At 38.2% G+C, this 17,971-nt stretch overlaps 2 protein-coding genes across 3 annotated transcripts; one reads left to right on the forward strand and one right to left on the reverse strand.

Moving 5' to 3' along the window:
- Window positions 1–414: 414 nt before the first annotated feature.
- On the reverse strand, window positions 415–12,311 carry POLH (Y-family DNA polymerase H). 2 transcript variants are annotated; one of them, XM_077388291.1, is made up of 14 exons: window positions 12,154–12,311; window positions 10,607–10,727; window positions 10,407–10,518; window positions 10,124–10,291; window positions 8,698–8,862; window positions 8,358–8,461; window positions 8,023–8,142; window positions 6,317–6,440; window positions 5,540–5,653; window positions 5,198–5,413; window positions 2,906–3,014; window positions 2,681–2,820; window positions 1,313–1,421; window positions 415–1,227 (listed from the first exon to the last, which is right to left on the reverse strand). In XM_077388291.1, exons 1-14 carry the CDS (start codon window positions 12,227–12,229, stop codon window positions 947–949), a joined length of 1,959 nt encoding a protein of 652 aa, XP_077244406.1. In that variant the 5' UTR covers window positions 12,230–12,311; the 3' UTR covers window positions 415–946. The 2 variants fall into 2 exon arrangements, with proteins under 2 accessions (XP_077244406.1, XP_077244407.1); XM_077388292.1 differs by having other exon boundaries at window positions 10,607–10,674; window positions 12,154–12,291.
- A 4,306-nt stretch (window positions 12,312–16,617) lies between these two features.
- Window positions 16,618–17,785, forward strand: LOC143883331 (uncharacterized). Its single transcript, XM_077386689.1, has 2 exons — window positions 16,618–17,255; window positions 17,495–17,785. Exons 1-2 carry the CDS (start codon window positions 16,755–16,757, stop codon window positions 17,579–17,581), a joined length of 588 nt encoding a protein of 195 aa, XP_077242804.1. The 5' UTR covers window positions 16,618–16,754; the 3' UTR covers window positions 17,582–17,785.
- The last annotated feature ends 186 nt before the right edge of the window (window positions 17,786–17,971 follow it).

A 17,971-nucleotide genomic window follows, 5' to 3' on the forward strand; every position in this document is an offset into this window, starting at 1 on the left:
TTCCCTTTAAATTTCGACCGAAATATCATTCGGTTAGGACCGAAACGAAAAGGGACCAAAACCGAAATTTACCAAATTTCGTTCAAAATTTCAGAAATTTCGTTAAAGAATTTCGATTGAAATTTCATCTCAAAAATCCGGTGTTTCGTACGCCAATACCAAATTTCGCCCGGAATTTCAGGATTTCAACTGAAATTTTGGTTTTAGATAAGTCCAAAATTTTAGCCGAAACCGAAATTTAAAACCATGCTCCTAATCAATACAGTAATATCGACTTGCAGCAAAATTTCAGAATGCATGTTTCCTAAAAATTGAATTACACCTGAAATTAGCATTGCTATAAAAATCAAACATGAGTACGCGTTTTGTAATCATGGAAAAGAACATATTTCACAAGACCAGAACAAAAAGAAATATCTAATGAACTTGCTTATAAACATTTCTCCTATATAACTCACTTGGGTTTCTGTTATTGCCTGCTTACAAACCAAAGTACTGGCAATTAATTTACAGACTCTAGGCGGAAGGACCTGTACATACATAATACAATTCCATGGCATGTGGATGTGATTGTACTCAAGCTACAGATAGCTATTTGGATAAGAGGGCTAGACTCCAAGAGCAACACGGAGAAACTCAAAGGAACATCAATGGGAACTCAATGGCAAAAAAAAGAGTAAGCTTTCAATGCCAAGATATTGAGATTAGTATGATAGTGAAATATCACACTTACGAATCAAGATCATGTTGATTGAAACAAGAGGTTTCTAACAGCTGCTATGTGAACGACAATAAACCAATTGATGTCAACCTAGAGCCTCCGTACTGATTCTCGATATGAGATTTTTGGAATTTTCTTTTCAGCTTAAGTACTAAAAGAAAGAATTGGCAGCAAAGTCTCTGGGAAGGGATCTTCGGGGGCAAATAACTTAAGAATTTTTACGTCCTAAGATTTTTTGGCAGGTAAAAAGTAATGAGATATGCTAGAACCTCGCTTCACTGTATTAGCGCGCTTCAGCGGGCGAAACCAGCCTCGGACTTCCTCCTGGATTTCCAATGGCAGCTCATCAATTACATTGGGGTCAATCTCTTCGACCTTGTATTCCCATATCTCATTTGTTCGTGCGACTCGATCCAAACTAGGTGTGGCATTGTCAGTGACCACCTCTTCATGAGAAGAGATTCTTTGTTGCACAATTCGATTCACTCCTGAATTACTTTCACTTCCTGAATTAACATGTTGCTTCAGTTCAATACCTGGTAGAGACAAGAAAATTTCCTGATGGTCGGGACCTGTTCGATTAGAAAATACCTGAGGGTGATAACGGAAGAGTATCTGGGATAAACCCATCATGTTTCCGCTTTGATGGAGAGCAAGAAGGATTGCCGCCATGAAAGAATCTTAAAATTGAACAATTTCCCTACGAGAATCATGGGTAAACCATACATTCAAACATTCCAATTATTAAAAAAAAAATGCAGGGCACAAATACTTAGAAACAGTAAACATTAGAAATTGGATGGAGTCATGGAGAAGTATGCACATGCATGCATACATACAGTCATTCATTTTTTTATAGGTAAACGAACTTGAATCCACAACTTCATGGTTGCAACACAAAGCACCTTCCCAGAACTAGGGGCATGCCTGCATACTGTGTACATATTGTGTGTGGCATGTGTATTGGATCCAAGACCAGGCGCAGACAGAATAAGAGGGTTGCTACTACCTTAAGTGCAGCAAAGATGAAAAATGTATTCAATGCTTGTGTGTAGTAGGCATATTTAAATTTAGCAAAGATGAAAAGCATACATCTCGCCCTCCCCAGACCCCGCAATGGAGGGAGCCTCGTGCACCGGGCTACCCTTTTTTTCCTAAGAAATTAAGTTTTCAGATAATTTAGATCTAGTTTTCATCTTGTTTCTCCTTGGCTTCCAAGATTGTTTGAAGAAGGGGTCTTTCTGTAAAACATAATTTTGTGGTTGGAAAAAGTGAGATGTTTTTCATATTTTGGATGAGTTAGAGAACCGGGGTGTAGTTGTATTGTTTGGGAGTGTGAGACTTTTTTCTTTGAAGTAGCTTTATGGAGTCTTCCTTATCACCACTCTTTCTTACTTTGTATTCGTTTACCCAGTAAAAATGAAACCTTTTATATTTTGACTTTTGTCTCATTTGGATGGAACTGTCATGCATTCTAAACCCAAACAAAGTATGAAACTGCTTCAAACAGGTCATTGGGTGTACTTATGGCTGCAGGATGCAAATATAGAGATGGATGTGTTCAATATGCTTGGACTTGAGCAAGCATGACAGGAGAAACCTTTTAGCACCATTTCAACAAAAGCAGTCGCATGAGTTACTTAATGCAAAAAAAAAGATTTTGGTCAGAATTTATTGGCATTAATTTGAAGCTGGGGAAAACCTAGAAAGCTACTAGCACGAGACATTGAAAGATGGAAGGGTTTCTTTTTGTTTTTTTATATAAATTTAGTAACCATTTATTTAGAAAATAGCAAAATTTATTTTAAAAAGTCTCTTTGGCAAGAGTGCCTCTTTCAGAAGTAGTTTTAGGAAAAACTGAGAAGATAAATTCAATGAGTCTATATATTGGCCTAAAGTGTTATGAGAAGTACAGAGAGAAAACGGAAGAAAGAGTTCAAGCATAAAAGTAAGGCAGACCTTTTCAACCTTGTGCTCCCTTATTTCACTTTTCCGTACAAATCGATCCAAACTAGGCATGGTCTTCTCAGTGATCATTTCTTTGTGTGGAGACTCTCTTTGTTGCTCACCTTGATTCATCCCCGAACAGCTTTCACTTCCTGAATGAAGACTTTTCCTTAGACCAGTGCCCTAGAGATGATAGACAACTTAAAAAGGTTCAGTATCAATATGGTGGGGAAATACCTGAGGGTGATGGTGGAACATCGTCTTCAATAAATCCATCACATGCCTGCGTTGATGAAGAGCAAGAAGGATTGCTTCCACGAAAGAACCTTAAAATTGAACATGTCCCCTACAGGAAGCACGATTTCCCACATATTCAAACACACAGTATCAAGAAAGATAATCCAAGGCATGACAATTGACAAAGACTGTTTGACATTACAACTTTGAAATATACATATGCAAATGCATGCATGCATGCAATTGTAAATATATACAGATATTTTAGAAGGCATGGAAGGAGTACACCCTGAGGCACGCCTCAAGGCGAGGCGCCTGAGAAACACCTTAAAATGCAGTAAAAAATGTGTTTCACATCAAAGGTGAAAGTTTTTTCAGAAGACGCATGTAAGGTGTAAAAAGGCAAAGAATATGCCTCTGATGAGAGGTGTACGGCTCATAGGTATGTCATGCTCAAATAGGTAAAATGCAATCCGAGTCATATTTTGCCTTAAAACCCTCTTAAGTTTTAAGTGGAGGAAGGTCTTCTAAGACTTATTTCCTATTCTAACATCATATATTTGGTGAATTTAGAGAGTTAAGAGGCTTTAGGGATTTTTTTTTTCTCAATTTTTTGTTTTAGTGATTCCTCCACAACCGTTCACCAAAATCAAGAACTGTCAATCCTTGTGGATTTCTATCACCAAAACAAGGCTATTACTGGTGGATTTGAGTGTGCCTGATCACTCCGAATGGTGAGCAGAAATTCTTATTTTTGTGGGTTTTGTCCTTCCTATATCCATTCAAAAGTTTTTTTCTTTCACAAACATTTGGGTTGATACTTTATTTTGTTAGTGTATTGATGGTTGGATGATGATATTTGGTTGCAAATGAAGCATACGTTTTTCTAATTTTTTAATATATTTTTTGGTATTTTTATTAATTTTTTCTTTTTAAGTTCAGAAAATTCGTGAGGCTTATACATGTTATGTGTGTTTCTAGATGTGGCGATGTGTAATGAAGCCAAGTACTCGGCAAATACAGTGAAAAAGTGGTCTTGACCCCAAATGCAGCAAAGTTGAGGAAGCTGGTCAATGCTTCTCTGCAAAAAATCAGTTAAATCCCATTTCACATATCAGTAGTTCTAACTATGTCAGATATATATTATAAGGAATTTGCTACCAACCATCGCAGAAGGCATTTCGCGGATGGCCTGCTGCATGTGAAAGCAGCCACACAGGCACACTTTTCAGAAGAGTTTGTATTCATTCATGAGGTGGCAGCCAAACAGGCTCACTTTTCAGAAGATTTTGTATTCATTCATGAGGTGGCTGCTGTCACATGCAGCAGGCCATCCGCGAAATGCCTTCTGCGATGGCCGCTAGCAAATCCCATATTATAATACTCAATGATCAGCCTTTTCATGCAATGTCTCCCCAAAGTTTTTTTTCGTTCAAATTTTACTGGTATAAAGGTTTTCAGAAGATGTTTTGGCTGAACTAGACAATGCATGGGTTGGTAATGACTAATGACAGAACTTGCCTACTCTCAGCACATGAAAATGAAAGCTACAGGTAGACATTTTCTTTTGCTTTCATAATGTGATGTAGCCATGTTTAGTTTAGCAATTTTTGGACTTCATTTTCAGAAACAAAGGTACATAAAATTAGGTTTTGTATTCATCTTCTTTCGCCAGGCTTCCAAGATTGTTTTAATTCGAAGAAGTCTTTGCTCTATAAATTACTGTACTTAATTGTTGAAAAGTTAAGGTTTGATGCTTTCCAGTTTGGATGGGTTCAAGAAGAACTGAGGAAATAATGTTTGGGCATGTGGGATTTTATTCTCGGAAATGGTTTGACATGGCTGTCTTCTTTTCCAACTCTTTTTACTTTGTCCCCCTTCAGTTATTGTTTGTTTGGCCGAAAAATGTCTTGCTTTCTTATTGGAAACAAGACGACAGCACTAGGGAATAAACATATTATATGTTTGCAACCTGATAATGTAATTTTGAAAGGAAAAGCTTGTGAAAGATTCAAGACACAATTATTTACTCTCCAACCATCCTTGATCATTCCTTGACTTTTTTGGCATGAACCTGAATTGAGTTCATCCAAGACTTAATCAGGTGGAATTCATATTTTCAGCAAACATCCGCAGAGTCTAGATGTGCACAGCAGAAGATGATATGGGCGGCAAATCATTTATTGGAAATAATGAAAAGATAAATAAGAAAAAGCTCATTTAGTCAGAGGGAAGCATGAAGTACATTTGTAGATTATAAAAAAGTGCTAAATCAAGTAACTCAGAGCTTACAGGCGGTGTAGCTAGTATTTTACTTGCTGAAACAGACAGAGATGTTACTCCCCATGTGTTTTGTGAATTTCCTTGCATTTCAAATCTGTGTGACTCCAAAAATTCACGTAGCGCAGAGTCAAATAGTTTCAATGCGTCTTCTTGAATTTTTGCTGTCCCATATCTCAATGGGCATGACTTGGAAGGAAATTTCTTGTGCGATTCCACATCATTGGACTGTAGGATCACACAATCAGCACAAAAATCAATTACAGGGGTCAAAATTTCACAGAACTGCTTGATGAGAGCTAGAGAACAGGGGGGGAAGAAATGTGAAAAGCAAGTAGTAAATACAATATGTACCTTGTATGCTCTAGCATGTAGGGTTAGTGTGTGTGCTACCCGCTTGTTTTGGTCCAAGTCAGATTGAATACGTTCACTCAGTTCTTCACAGAGCTCATTGAGCCAGTGTTCAACCTAGATGAAGATCAGTCAGAAAGATCAGATAAATACTTCAATGCTGGTACAGAAGAATTATTTTGAAACCATTAGCAATTGTTGAACTAAGTCGCCACACTGATAACATGCAAATCCAATGAATGGAAAGTTTAATAAAATATATACAACCTAGAGTTCTTACACATAATTTTGTATTATAACAGAAGTTATTGGTTTCACTAAAAGAAAATTAGTTGATACCTATGATTTGTGGACACGGACAGGAGTCTCACGTGTCGACAAGGACACGACGTGTCGGACATGGCAAACTCCCAAATTTTAGAGAGGGGACACTACTAAAATAGAAAGTATATATGATCATGATTTGTAGACACGGATTCGTGTGCCGAGTTTCAACATGAATACAAGGTGCCTGACAATGGCAACTCCTAAAAATTTAAAAATGGTGACACGCCCATACACATACACACATATAAAATTACATATTACTATCATAATTTGCAACAATATAAATATGGTATTCATTTAACAATCTAATAAATGTTAGAATGATTGTTATTGGAATCTTAGTAATATCTAATAAAATTACATATTACTAGCACAAAAACATTTTGAGCTCATAAAAAAGTAATGCACAACCAACATTGTAAAGATACCATTTGTCAGAAAGGGGTGCCTCACCGAAGCTGCTGTTTTCAATGCTCGTGGGCCTGGAAACGTCTTCGCACAGCCATGGCTCTTAGGAAGCAGACGGCCCTCAACTTCCTCCCCGCTGATGCCCCTTGCAATATTCCATAACCATGTGCTGGAGTGGAAACCAAAACTAGGATAGATCATTCAGCAGCCAACCATTCTATATATCAAGAGCTAGAAAATGATCATTAAAATTTATGCCGACTAATAGGAGTCAAATACTAAATCACTGTTAGTCTGTTATTGTTATTCCATCACCAATACAAGTTTGCTGCGATCAAATGAATGAATACTTCCCAGTCAAATCAGAAAATAGTGCGTTACAGTACGCATTCGACAGTAATACAAATAATACATTCCAGACAGAATGCAGCTAATGATAAATGAGGATATAACATCTAATGTAGAGTTCTGTTGAGTTCAACTAATGCTAAAGGAGAATATTGTCTACAGACAGCAGCAGACATGACACAGAATGGGAGCATCAATGCTTAACAAATCTAGAGAAGGCACAGCTAGTGTTGTATATGCTCATGGATCTTTAATGGCATTTTGGTCAGGAGTAAATGATTTAGAGTAGCATGGAAGATATTATGAGCAAAAAACGATATAAATTGCAAACCCAAAGGTATGCAGCCTATTCAATGATGAATTGAGCACAAGAATAGTCATAATGACTTGTCATCCCGTGTTAGATACTTAGATGGTCTGAAAAAGAAATGAACTCAAGAGGCTCCCAGGAACATGAGACATTATGGCTAGACATTTGGCTTGGCTTGGCTTGGCTTGTATCTGACCATCTTGGTCCCCGGCATTGCCCTTATCTTCTAAATAAAATCTCGTTGCCATTCAATAAAGAAAAAAGACAATGCTGCAAAGATCCTTTAGAACTTCCCAATCCCTTATGTCATTCAAATGAGCTTCCTAGTTGATGGAACTGGTATATGTTTTGGAAAAGGTACTTATTCATTTCATGTTTATGATTCCTTATGGGTCAATTTTTGTCTTAGTTGGCTGTTCACTTTTCACCTTTCTGTTAGTTTACTGGGGAACTAATATTCCCTTATAACATAATTAGGAATAATGTATGCTAGCCAAAAACATGACTGCTTCTTTCGGATTGTAATTCTTGGGAAGCCTTTACAATAAACTGGATGCAGACATTTGGAAGAATGTTTATTAGCCATGTCATTTCTATGTATGTTTTGAAGAACCCAATGACCATAATAAATATACGTCATGATTTTCCTTCTTTCAGATTATATTCCCTAAACTGGGTAGACGTTTTCCCTTGCAACAACAAACCACCCCTGCAATCAGAATTGAAACAGTCCCAACTATTGGTTTGAAATTCATTGTTTTGAATTTTTGGAAGCCAAGACTTCTTCAGAATAGTAGCGAAGCAGAGTTCGACCAAATACACGTCCTGGTAGGTACCATTTGGGCAATCATGCATGGCAGAAAAAGATTGACCAGAATTTAAAAATAAAAAATAAAAAATCAAACAGATCTCATTAATCTAAAAAAAACTGCATGCACTGCAGCACAGAATGACAATAAAATTCACAAATGTTCTTTATAATAAGAAACATAAATCAAAACTATCTAAGAACTTGCTACAATAACCTTAACGATTTAGTACAAGGGGTAAAATATATTAATTAAACCCAAAGATAATAGATAGCAGTGCAGACCCCGTATTTATGCCATAATGCTCTTGTAGCTTTTCCTCGGAAAACTGCAATATATCTCCAACAGTGTTTACACCAAGATCACTTTGTAACGAGCTCCCTAGCTTTCCTCCAAGTTGTTTCCTGCAAAACATTCCGTTTGAAAGAGTATATATAACACCCGACATCACAGAAGGTCAAATCCAACTTTTCTGCAGAGGAAACTGAAGATTTTAAAAAAAAAACAAAAAAGAAGAGAAAATGATGATCGTTGACTCAAAATTTAAAAGATGCAAAACAATACAGTAAAAGTCATTATTTCTTCATTCCAAAGAGTCATAAATAAGAAAAGAAGTTACATTTTCTTTACTGGCAAGGAAGCCAGCAAATCTTTCACGGATGAGGAGGGCACAACAGTTTGTTGGGCAGGTTTATTCATTGCACTTGCAAGTTTCGCTAGCATCTGTGAACAAGATCGGATGGCTCCAGTATTATTGATAAAATTCTAATGTAATGCAAATTAATGAAAAAAACAAGCAGGTTTGCACTTGGAAACAATAACCATGTGTTTTAATAGAGGTCATATTGAATTGCCAGACCACATTCCCTCAAAATTTATCAAGTTTTAACATCACTTATCAGAGAAAGAACAAAAGACAAGAAGCTGACTTCTCCTTTATACTTTCACCGTGCCGATACCTTGTTGTGAGCAATGCCAGCAGAACATGTAAAGGTAGTCTCCCTCAAGACTTCCATCCGAAGTCCCGCCACAATAATGGCTCCACAAGCTAACAATTTATCTCGATGACCGGCATTACTCCTACAGAGCCACTCTTTCACAAGCTTTTCCTTGTCACCACTACCCTGGAGGCAATTCCCTGTTTACTATTAATTTCAATGTGGAACTAATATGAACAAATCCCAAAGCACATCATAATAGGTTGCTTCCTGAACATTTTTAGAATAAAAATGGAAGGGAGAACATGACTCCTCTAACTTTATATCAAAATACTTCAGGGGTTCCAGAACTCGAAATATAGCATTAAACAGGATATGATGATGCTGATTAAAGTTATCCCCCACCAACATGTTTTCTCCTCCTAGAGCTATTAAAAACCAGATGACAAAACAAATATGCATGTAGGTAGCTGCTATCCCAACCTGAAGGAGTGAACAGCTCATCACCCACCTTGGGCAGAATCTCTATTTCACCCTGTAAATAATTATGCATGTGAGATTTTGCAATTGATATTTCATTAATAAACTATAATTAATCTAAAGGAGCTCTGGTTCCCAGTATGTATCTGTTTATAGGAAAGATGTTCTTCTTCTTCTTCTTCTTCTTCTTCTTCTTTGAATGGTAATGTTTTTCTTCTTCTCAGAAAACGTAATTATATCATGTACTTTTCCATTCTATGTCTCAATGTTATCAAAAAGAGCCATTTACAATTACCTTTCCTCTTCATCTCACATTTCTATTCCAAACCCTGAAGGGGCTCACCATTTAGGTTCCATTTTTATTTTGTTATTTTTCCCAAAATGGCCGCTATATTTTGTGTTGTCTCGAATTTCACTCAATTTCAGCCAAAAATTAATCTTTGGAAGTTTTGCTTATATCCCTCATTTGCAAGGCATATCCCCATCAGTCATCAAAATAGTAAATGGCAAAACTTCATGAAAAATATTTCCAAAAAGTCCCCAAGTGCTAAATCAAAGTTCTTTTGATTACTTAAAACACTCTTTATGCAATTCTTAAATCATGTCCTTTTTCCTAAATTTTTCATAGTCTTTAGGTTTATCACATTAAAAGCAATTTGAAGTTTTCATGAGAATATAAAAACAAAAGTTTTGGGCGAAGAACTTCGTGCTTGTGGATTTACTCAAAGGGCATATTGTCAAAAGGAAGTTTAATACATAATGTATGTTATGGAGAGATCAAGCGAAGTAGAAACTTAGAAAGGACTAAAGTTCAATAGGAAAATCCATACTTTAACCCTGCACACACTCATATCTAACTCAGGGAGTTACTGAAGATGAGTCATAAGAGCTTACCACTGGAGGGAGGGTGAGTTAGCAACTCCCATCTGTACAAATAGAAAAAAAAAAACAGAAATGTATCACTTGCCTCATTAAGCCCAAGAATATGTGACTTGAGAGTCTCCTCGTCAATCATTTCCAAGATCTCTGGAGGATTTTCAGATAGCATAGATTCAGCTGCATCGGTAAGGTCGAGATAAACTTCATCAATTGATGCCCTCTCACACCGCCCCTTGCTTGCAAGCACAGAGACTACCTGCAAGTTTAAAGTCCATCACAAAAGTCGATCAAAATAAACACATAACATGCCTCATAATTAGGGGAAAAGGTGATTCCAAATCATTGAGGCATGTCATTTGCACCCAACAAACCTCTGAACCTGCATGACGATACAAACTTAAGTCAGCTTTGCCACGGGCCACCGGAACCTTAATCAATTGGATATTTGGGCAAACTTTTTTGGCCTCATCTCCTCGCATTGAGCTGAAAAATAGATATTAGCTCATAAGATATTCATAAAATTGATACCAAAGAAACAATACATGGATTCCAATGAGAATATTCTACTAACCGCTTCACACCATACTTGCGAGCTTCATAACTAACAGCAATCAGGCCACCACCTTTCCAGGAATTATACTGTACAACAGCAGATGGTAAACCTCTTAAATCTGGCTGTTTCCTTTGCTCCACTACAAGAAAAGAATTAGGTTAGACCAAATGTGGCAGATAATTCTTGACCATCACCCGCGATGTGGAGAAATTTAAAATGAAATGCCAAAATGTTCTTGAATAACTTCCATCTGTAAAGAGCACCCCTAAGGTTTACTAATAATGATACCTACATTTAATTTGGAATGTAAATTCATGAAACATATGTGAGACTTAAGATCAAACTACAACCTCTCCATCTAAACATGATAAAAAAGACGTATAAATTACTTTTATTTTTCTTTTAAGCGGAATATTGAATTACCTTGTTTTCTTATCAAGGGACAACATATTTTTTAAAAAAAGAAAAAGATGTTACGTGTGACATAACACAAATATAAAAAAATAGAAAAAAGAGGGGGAAAAGGTTGATTCAAGGCAACTGGACCTCCTAAAGGTTCAATTTGAGAGGAACCATGACTCTGTTGAACAAAGTTTCTTTCTTGGTTGCAAACTTCTCTACATTTCCATTGTTTATTTTCATCTTTTTTTTTAAAGGTAAAAGTTTATTACTCCAAAAAGAAAAGATTTTACAATTACATAGGCAACAAGCTGTCCCACAAAGACCCCAAAAAACCCATCAGAAACCCTTAACTGCGTATGGGAGAACCAGCGGTTTACAACTACCCCACTTAATACATTTCCATTATAATACAACTATTTAAATACATGAACAGAGGTAGTTACACATTATCAATCAATTTGCCCACTTAAAAGACTCATCATCAACAACTAACACCCACTCCCCTAAAACACACAAGCTATAACCACATAATAACTACATTACAACTACCCCCATAAACACAATAATAATATGCACACATCAAAAGGCAACATGGCAAGTTGTAACACTAACACTCAAGCTTTCCATGAAAAACCCGTCGTTGAGAATTGAGAGACTTTCATTCTAACCCCTCCCATCTTGTGATGGTTACCATAGCTAATTGAGGAATCCAGATAGGTTAATTCCCTGGCACTGTTATATTTTCTTGATTACTTTGAACTTTTCAAACTTCTAACTATGGCTAATACACTCTCCACACCCTTTGGAACCACAATTCCCAACTTGCAAACCAAATACTAATTGCACTACCAATTCAGCGTTGTCAATTGGGAAAACCAAATAGGCATGATATTATATGGTGTGCTTGGATGTAGAGAAAAATTGGAATTTGGGTGCAATATTTTGGTCCTTTTTAGGTTGCAGCTTATGTGTAAACTGCAATCTAAGAATGGCCAAATTGTGACTTGAACGTACATTAGAAACACACTGTATATCAGAAAAGATAATGGGCATGTGGGTATCAGTTTAAATGCAATCCGAATTGAAGGTTCACTGATTTCCTAATAATCCAGAAACCAATAAGATGAAGATTGGAAATAAAAGGGGAGAGAAAGAGAGATGACCTTGAACGTAGAAGCAATCCATGTCGATGTGGGCGATGATGCGATCATCGCGAGACTCTGGCCGGGCTACTGGCATCCCTCTCTCTCTCCCTCTGCCCTTGAGATTTTCCTTCCCTCCCAAGCAAACTCAACACATTTTAACACAGGGGCGGGACAAAAAGGATGCGTATTATAGAAAAGATAAAGAAGTCGATCTAAAATGAGCCACGACGACAGGTTACTTTGTATCGCAAATAAATAGGGTGCAACTTGGGCGGGCTCAACCCGGGAAAAAATCGGGTTGGGTTGAGTTCCGGTCGGGTTCCGGTTAAGGGCTTGGGCAACCCAACCCGGGTGAACCCGACTTTTTAATTTTTTTTTAATTTTTTTAAGCTAAAAATCTCGGGTTGGGTCGGGTTCGGGTTGGCAAAAAGGGTCGGATCGGGTTGACCAAATGGTTGCTTGGGTCGGGTTAGGGTTGGCATCCACCTGAACCCGACCCACCCGAGTTGCACCCCTAATCGCAATCACACCCTCACATTTCATCCAGATTTTTAAGTAAGGGGTGCAACTTGGGTCGAGTCCGGAACCGACCCAACCCGAGGAACCCTTTTTTCCAACCGGACCCGAGTTCAACCCGATCCAACCCGAGTTTTTATGCTTATAAAATAAAATGGGAAAAATACACATAGACCCCCTGTGGTTTCAATTTGTGTAAGGTAGACCCCCTCAGTTGACGAATCGTCCATAGATTGAAGGGTTAGGATGATATGATGGAGCTAATTTTTTAGGCACACCCTATCTATGTCAGGGCCCATCAAATGAACGCTTTGGATCATCCAAACAATGTGGGCCCACTGTGTTTTTGGTAGTGTTTTGGATTTGGGTATGGCCCCACATTGTTTGGATTTGTTTGGAAGATCCAAAGCGTTTATTTGATGAGCCCTGACATAGATAGGGTGTGCCCAAAAAATCAGCTCCATCGGATCATCCTAACCCTTCAATCTGTGGAGGAACGGGCCTACCTTATACAAATTGAAACCACAGGGGGTCTACTTGTAACTTTTTAAACATTAGGGGTTAAGTTGAATGTGTCATAAACCCCAAGGGCGTCTAAGTGTATTTTTCCCAAATAAAAATTCAAAATGTCAGGTTGCTTGAACCCGACCCGAACTCAACCTGGTTTGGGAAACTCAACACGACCCCGTCCCCGTCCCGAACTCAACCCGAATTTTTTCTAGGTTGAACCTGACCTGAGTTGCACCCATTTTAATTTATTCTATATGCACCATAATTAATCAGGGATTTGCTAGGGAACTTCGCGGAAAGTCATTTCAAGGCTGACTTTTGCATGAGAGAACAACCACAGAGGCTCACTTTTAAACAGGTTTTGTCTTCATTTAATTCATGTGAGGTTGCTGTTATCTCATGGAAAGCGCGAATTGCCTTTCAGTGAGATTCCCTACCAAATCCGAGAATATTATATAATAGGCCACATTACGCAGATTATCACTCCCAAGGTTTTAAATTTTGGTTTGGGAATGCGTTTTGGCAACCCATGTGTTTCAAGTTGAATGGAAAGTTTTATAAGACACCTATGAGGCTAGCCATGCTGTACGACTCAAAATGTTGGGCCACCAAGAAGCAGCATGTGCATAAGATGGGTGTAGAGGAGATGCGAATGCTTAGATGGATGTGCGGCCACATATGGTTAGATAGAATTAAAAATGAAGACATTCGTAAAAAGGTGAGGGTGGCACCAATTGAGGAGAAGATGAGAGAACACTTCTTAAGATGGTTTGGACATATCCAACGTAGGCCTTTGGATGTTCGGGTGAGAAGAGGCAACTTGTGCCAAATTGATGGAGTAAAAAGAGGTAGGGGCAAACCAAAAACAACTTGGGTAGAAACAATGAGGAAAGACTTGCTAGCTAGGAACATAACAAAGAACATGACCTTGGATATGATAGAATGGAAGAAAATGATCCATGCAGAAGAACCCAACAGAGTCAGGATTAGAGCCAGGTAGATTCCTTTCACCTTCTTCATGAAATTTTTCTAAAGGATTCATTTAGCCAACCCCAAATAGTTTGGGACAAAGGCTTTGTTGAGTTGAGTTGAATGCGTTTCGACCCTGACCGAAACCGAAATTTAAGATGAAATCTATCGAAATACAGTAAAGTAATATTTTATTATGTATAAAATTAGGCGAAATTTTGGCTGAAATTTCGGGATAATATTAAATAATGAATAAAAAACTGAATTTTTGGAGATATTCCTTAAATTTGCCCGAAATTTCGGGAAAACGAAATTCGATCGAATTTTTGTAACTTTCGACTTCACCCAATTTCGGTCAATCAGACAATTGTACGATAGGCGCGACAGAGACGCATTGGGTGCTTGGGCCTAGGGCTGCAACAGGGTCGGGTTTCAAAACCCTAGCCCAACCCTGTATCCCATTGTCTCAGCCTTGACCTGCCCTGACCCTGAGTCAGGGCCGAAAAACCTCAACCCATTGCTTGCCCTACAGGGCTCAGTACTGGCCCTGGCCCGCCCTGATTGGCCCTAATTGGGCAGGGCCGGCCTGGCCCTAATTGGCCCTAATGCAAATACCTGTTAAGAGTGCCAAAAATAAAGTAACCACTTATCATATAGAACAAAATGATCAATAAACAGAGAAAGGGAACAAAATAAGACAATATGAATTCAACAACATGACGGGCAACAGAGACAATTGATAATAATAATCTAAAGAAACATCAATCCAAGATAATAGAAAACATTAGCAAAAGAAACATGCACAAATGGTTCAATTCTATAATAGAAAACTTAGGGTCAGGCCGGGTCAAGGTACCCGAGGCATTAACCTAGAACCCAACCTGACCTGAGTCAGGGTCTAAAAAAATGAACCCTGACCTGTCCTCAGGGTTGGAAAATCCAACCCTGACCCTGTTCGGGCTCAGTGCGGGTCAGGGCTGACAAGGCCAAATTTGCACCCCTACTTGGACCAATCGGGTTAGTGCGATTACTCGATTAGTGTGTATTGCTATATTCGTGACTATAGCGCGTATTGCTCTATTAGTGACTAGTTTAGCGCGTATTAGTGCGTAATAGCGTTACTGTACGGTTATATAGTGTAATGTGTGAATTGATACCTATTCTTTTGCCTGCTTCCTATGCGCGTTAGAAAGCAATTCTCATATCATAAAAGAGCTACTCGCTAATAAGCGAATGAGCTACGGAGCTACAAAGCTACTGAGCTGCTGAGCTACCATCGTAAGGAAGGCAGCTAAACTCGCGTGAAGAAACCTGAAATTTCGGACCAAAATTTCGGATTTCGGTCGAAATTTAAAACCTTGTTCACTTCCTATCTTGGGAGTGAGGATATAATAATTCCCTATCTTGAGTGGGAAGGAGAGGGGCTCATGAGGGGTTTTTGTGGGGCTTACTGGTGCCATTTTAGAAACCAATGATGAGTTTGGATGTTGGGAAAGGGATGGAATCCTCAGAATACGAAGTAACGAATAGAAAAATGAAAGCGAAAGGGAGCATTGGTCGAATGAAAAGGAAGATAAAGTATAGAGTTTTGGGTGTCTTAAAGTAAGGTGGGGTGACATTTAAGGTGCGAGGCTTTTGGTTGTTATTATCAAAAGTGGTAGTGTGTGTTCAAGGCAACTGAACAAGAATTAAATGAAAAAGTTGGACAATGAAGAAGGTAGAAAACTAGTAAACATGGATAAAAGGCGTACGGGGCAAAAGAAGCAAAAGGAGAAGCTCTCAGACTCTTTATTTTGTTTGGTGGACTCTATAATAAGAGAATTTATACGATGGGTGGCCTTGAAAGCACGTGAAGCCTGAAAAAAGCGCAACACGTAAATAGGTTGTGCCCCAAAAATCATTTCCATAGGATGATCCTAACCCTCCGATCTGTAGAAGATTCCATAAATGATTTTTGGAAATCTCCATTTTCATATCAGTTCAGATCGGAGGGTTAGGATCATCCTATGGAAATGATAATTGGGCATACCCTATTTACGTTGTGCCCAAACAGATGAACGGTTTAGATCATAAAAAAAAAAGTGGGCCGTATCTACTTTTTTAGACTTCACGTGTTTTCACGACCACCCATCATATAAATTCTCCTATAATAAATAGGCCCCACTATGGTTTGATAACAATTAAAAATCCTGACCAACCAAATCACTTTAGCAGTTCCATTTGGATCACAAATGAACCGTTGATCTGGTGGGCACCAACAAGGGTCACAGGCGTTTATCTTTCTTTGCAAAGGCCTCAAAAATTCCTCTTTGTTCGAGGGGTTACGATCATTTCACTAGGACTATAATCAACGACTCGAATCAGAACATAGAGATGCCACGTGTAGGTGAGAGTATGGTCAACGAATACTCCAAACACATTTGAATTTACAACGGTCTCTTTTTTACAAAAAGGAAACAAAAGCAGAACTGAAAAATGTACCGTTAATTGTTTCCTTTCTCTCTCCCTTCTTCCTCTTCTCCCTTTTTAACTATTTTTCCTCTCCCTTTTCTCCATACTTCAATCTCTCTCTCTCTCTTTCTCTCTTGCCAAATTTCCCTGAAAGAAGAGAAGAACAAAAGAAAATGATAGTGGAACGAGTAATAATAGTGGAGTATCTCGATCCATCAATGTCTCGAGGTCTCCTCTCCAAATTCCCAGATAATTCAGCCTTCGATTTCGATTACTCCCAGAGCGGAATCTGGTCCCCATTACTCCCTCACGGAAACTGTTCGACTCCCAATTCTCCTGTCCGAAAACGAAGAAGACTCGAAAAAGAGTCAGAAAAAATGTTGGAAGATGAGTTTAAGAAAGTGAATATGAAGCTAAAAAAGAGTCTCAATAGCGGGAGTCCGCTCTTCGATTTCGATCACTCGCAGAGCGGGATCTGGTCTCCCTTAGTCCGTCACGGGCACTGCTCGATTTCTGCTACCCCGGTGGGAAAACGAAGAAAAGTGGCTGATGGGTTAGAGAAAATATTGGAAGATAAGTTCAAGATGGTGAATATGAAAATCAAAAAGAGTTTCACGAAGAAGAAGGGCTTGGATTTTTCTGAGAGTCCTGTTCAGAAATCAGCCCCTAGAAAGGTAATTTCCCTAGATTTTTTTTATTGAAGATTTTAGATCCTTCATCAATTAAACTTATAAATACTATCAATGATTTTGTTGTGGGAATTGAGAAAACCCCATCAAGAAACTCCGCTTTTTTAGGGGAGGGTTGTTATTGTTTAGTATACATGGCTTGATTAGAGAATTTATTTAAATTCCCATTTCACTTTCCTTATTAAATTCTTCTTATTATTTTATTTTTTTTTGGGTTTTTCCAGGGATGGAGTAAGATGTTAAGAGCTGCCACAAAACGTTTTAAGAAGCAGAAGGGATCTTCCTTGCAGATTAAGCTGCCACTTTTCTGAGGAAATTAACAAAATTAGTTCTTTTTATGTTGTAATTTTATTCTTTTACAATTGGATTTTAAGCTGATTTTTATTACAGAAATTCTATCTAGTTTAGGGTGACATTAAATTTGATTTTGTGTTTTCTGTTATCCTCGTGTGGGGATTCTACACCCCAGGTTTCTATTTTCTTGGAAGTGATAAATTTGCCCCCTTTCTTCTTCAGTCCACTCTCTCCTGTGTGTTTTAACTCTTTAACTGTTTATGAGTAGGGATTTGCTAGCATCCATCGCAGTAGGCATTTCGTAGAGCATCTGTTGCATGAGGGAGCAGCCACCTCAGATGAATTAAATGAATAAGACAAAATCCGAGCCTATGTGGCTGCTCCACTCAGGATTTGCTAGCGTCCAT

The sequence above is a fragment of the Tasmannia lanceolata genome, unplaced genomic scaffold (assembly GCF_043159265.1).
Source record: "Tasmannia lanceolata isolate RefF3 unplaced genomic scaffold, GAP_Taslan_0.1 ptg000008l, whole genome shotgun sequence".
In the NCBI taxonomy this organism is placed as follows: domain Eukaryota; kingdom Viridiplantae; phylum Streptophyta; class Magnoliopsida; order Canellales; family Winteraceae; genus Tasmannia; species Tasmannia lanceolata.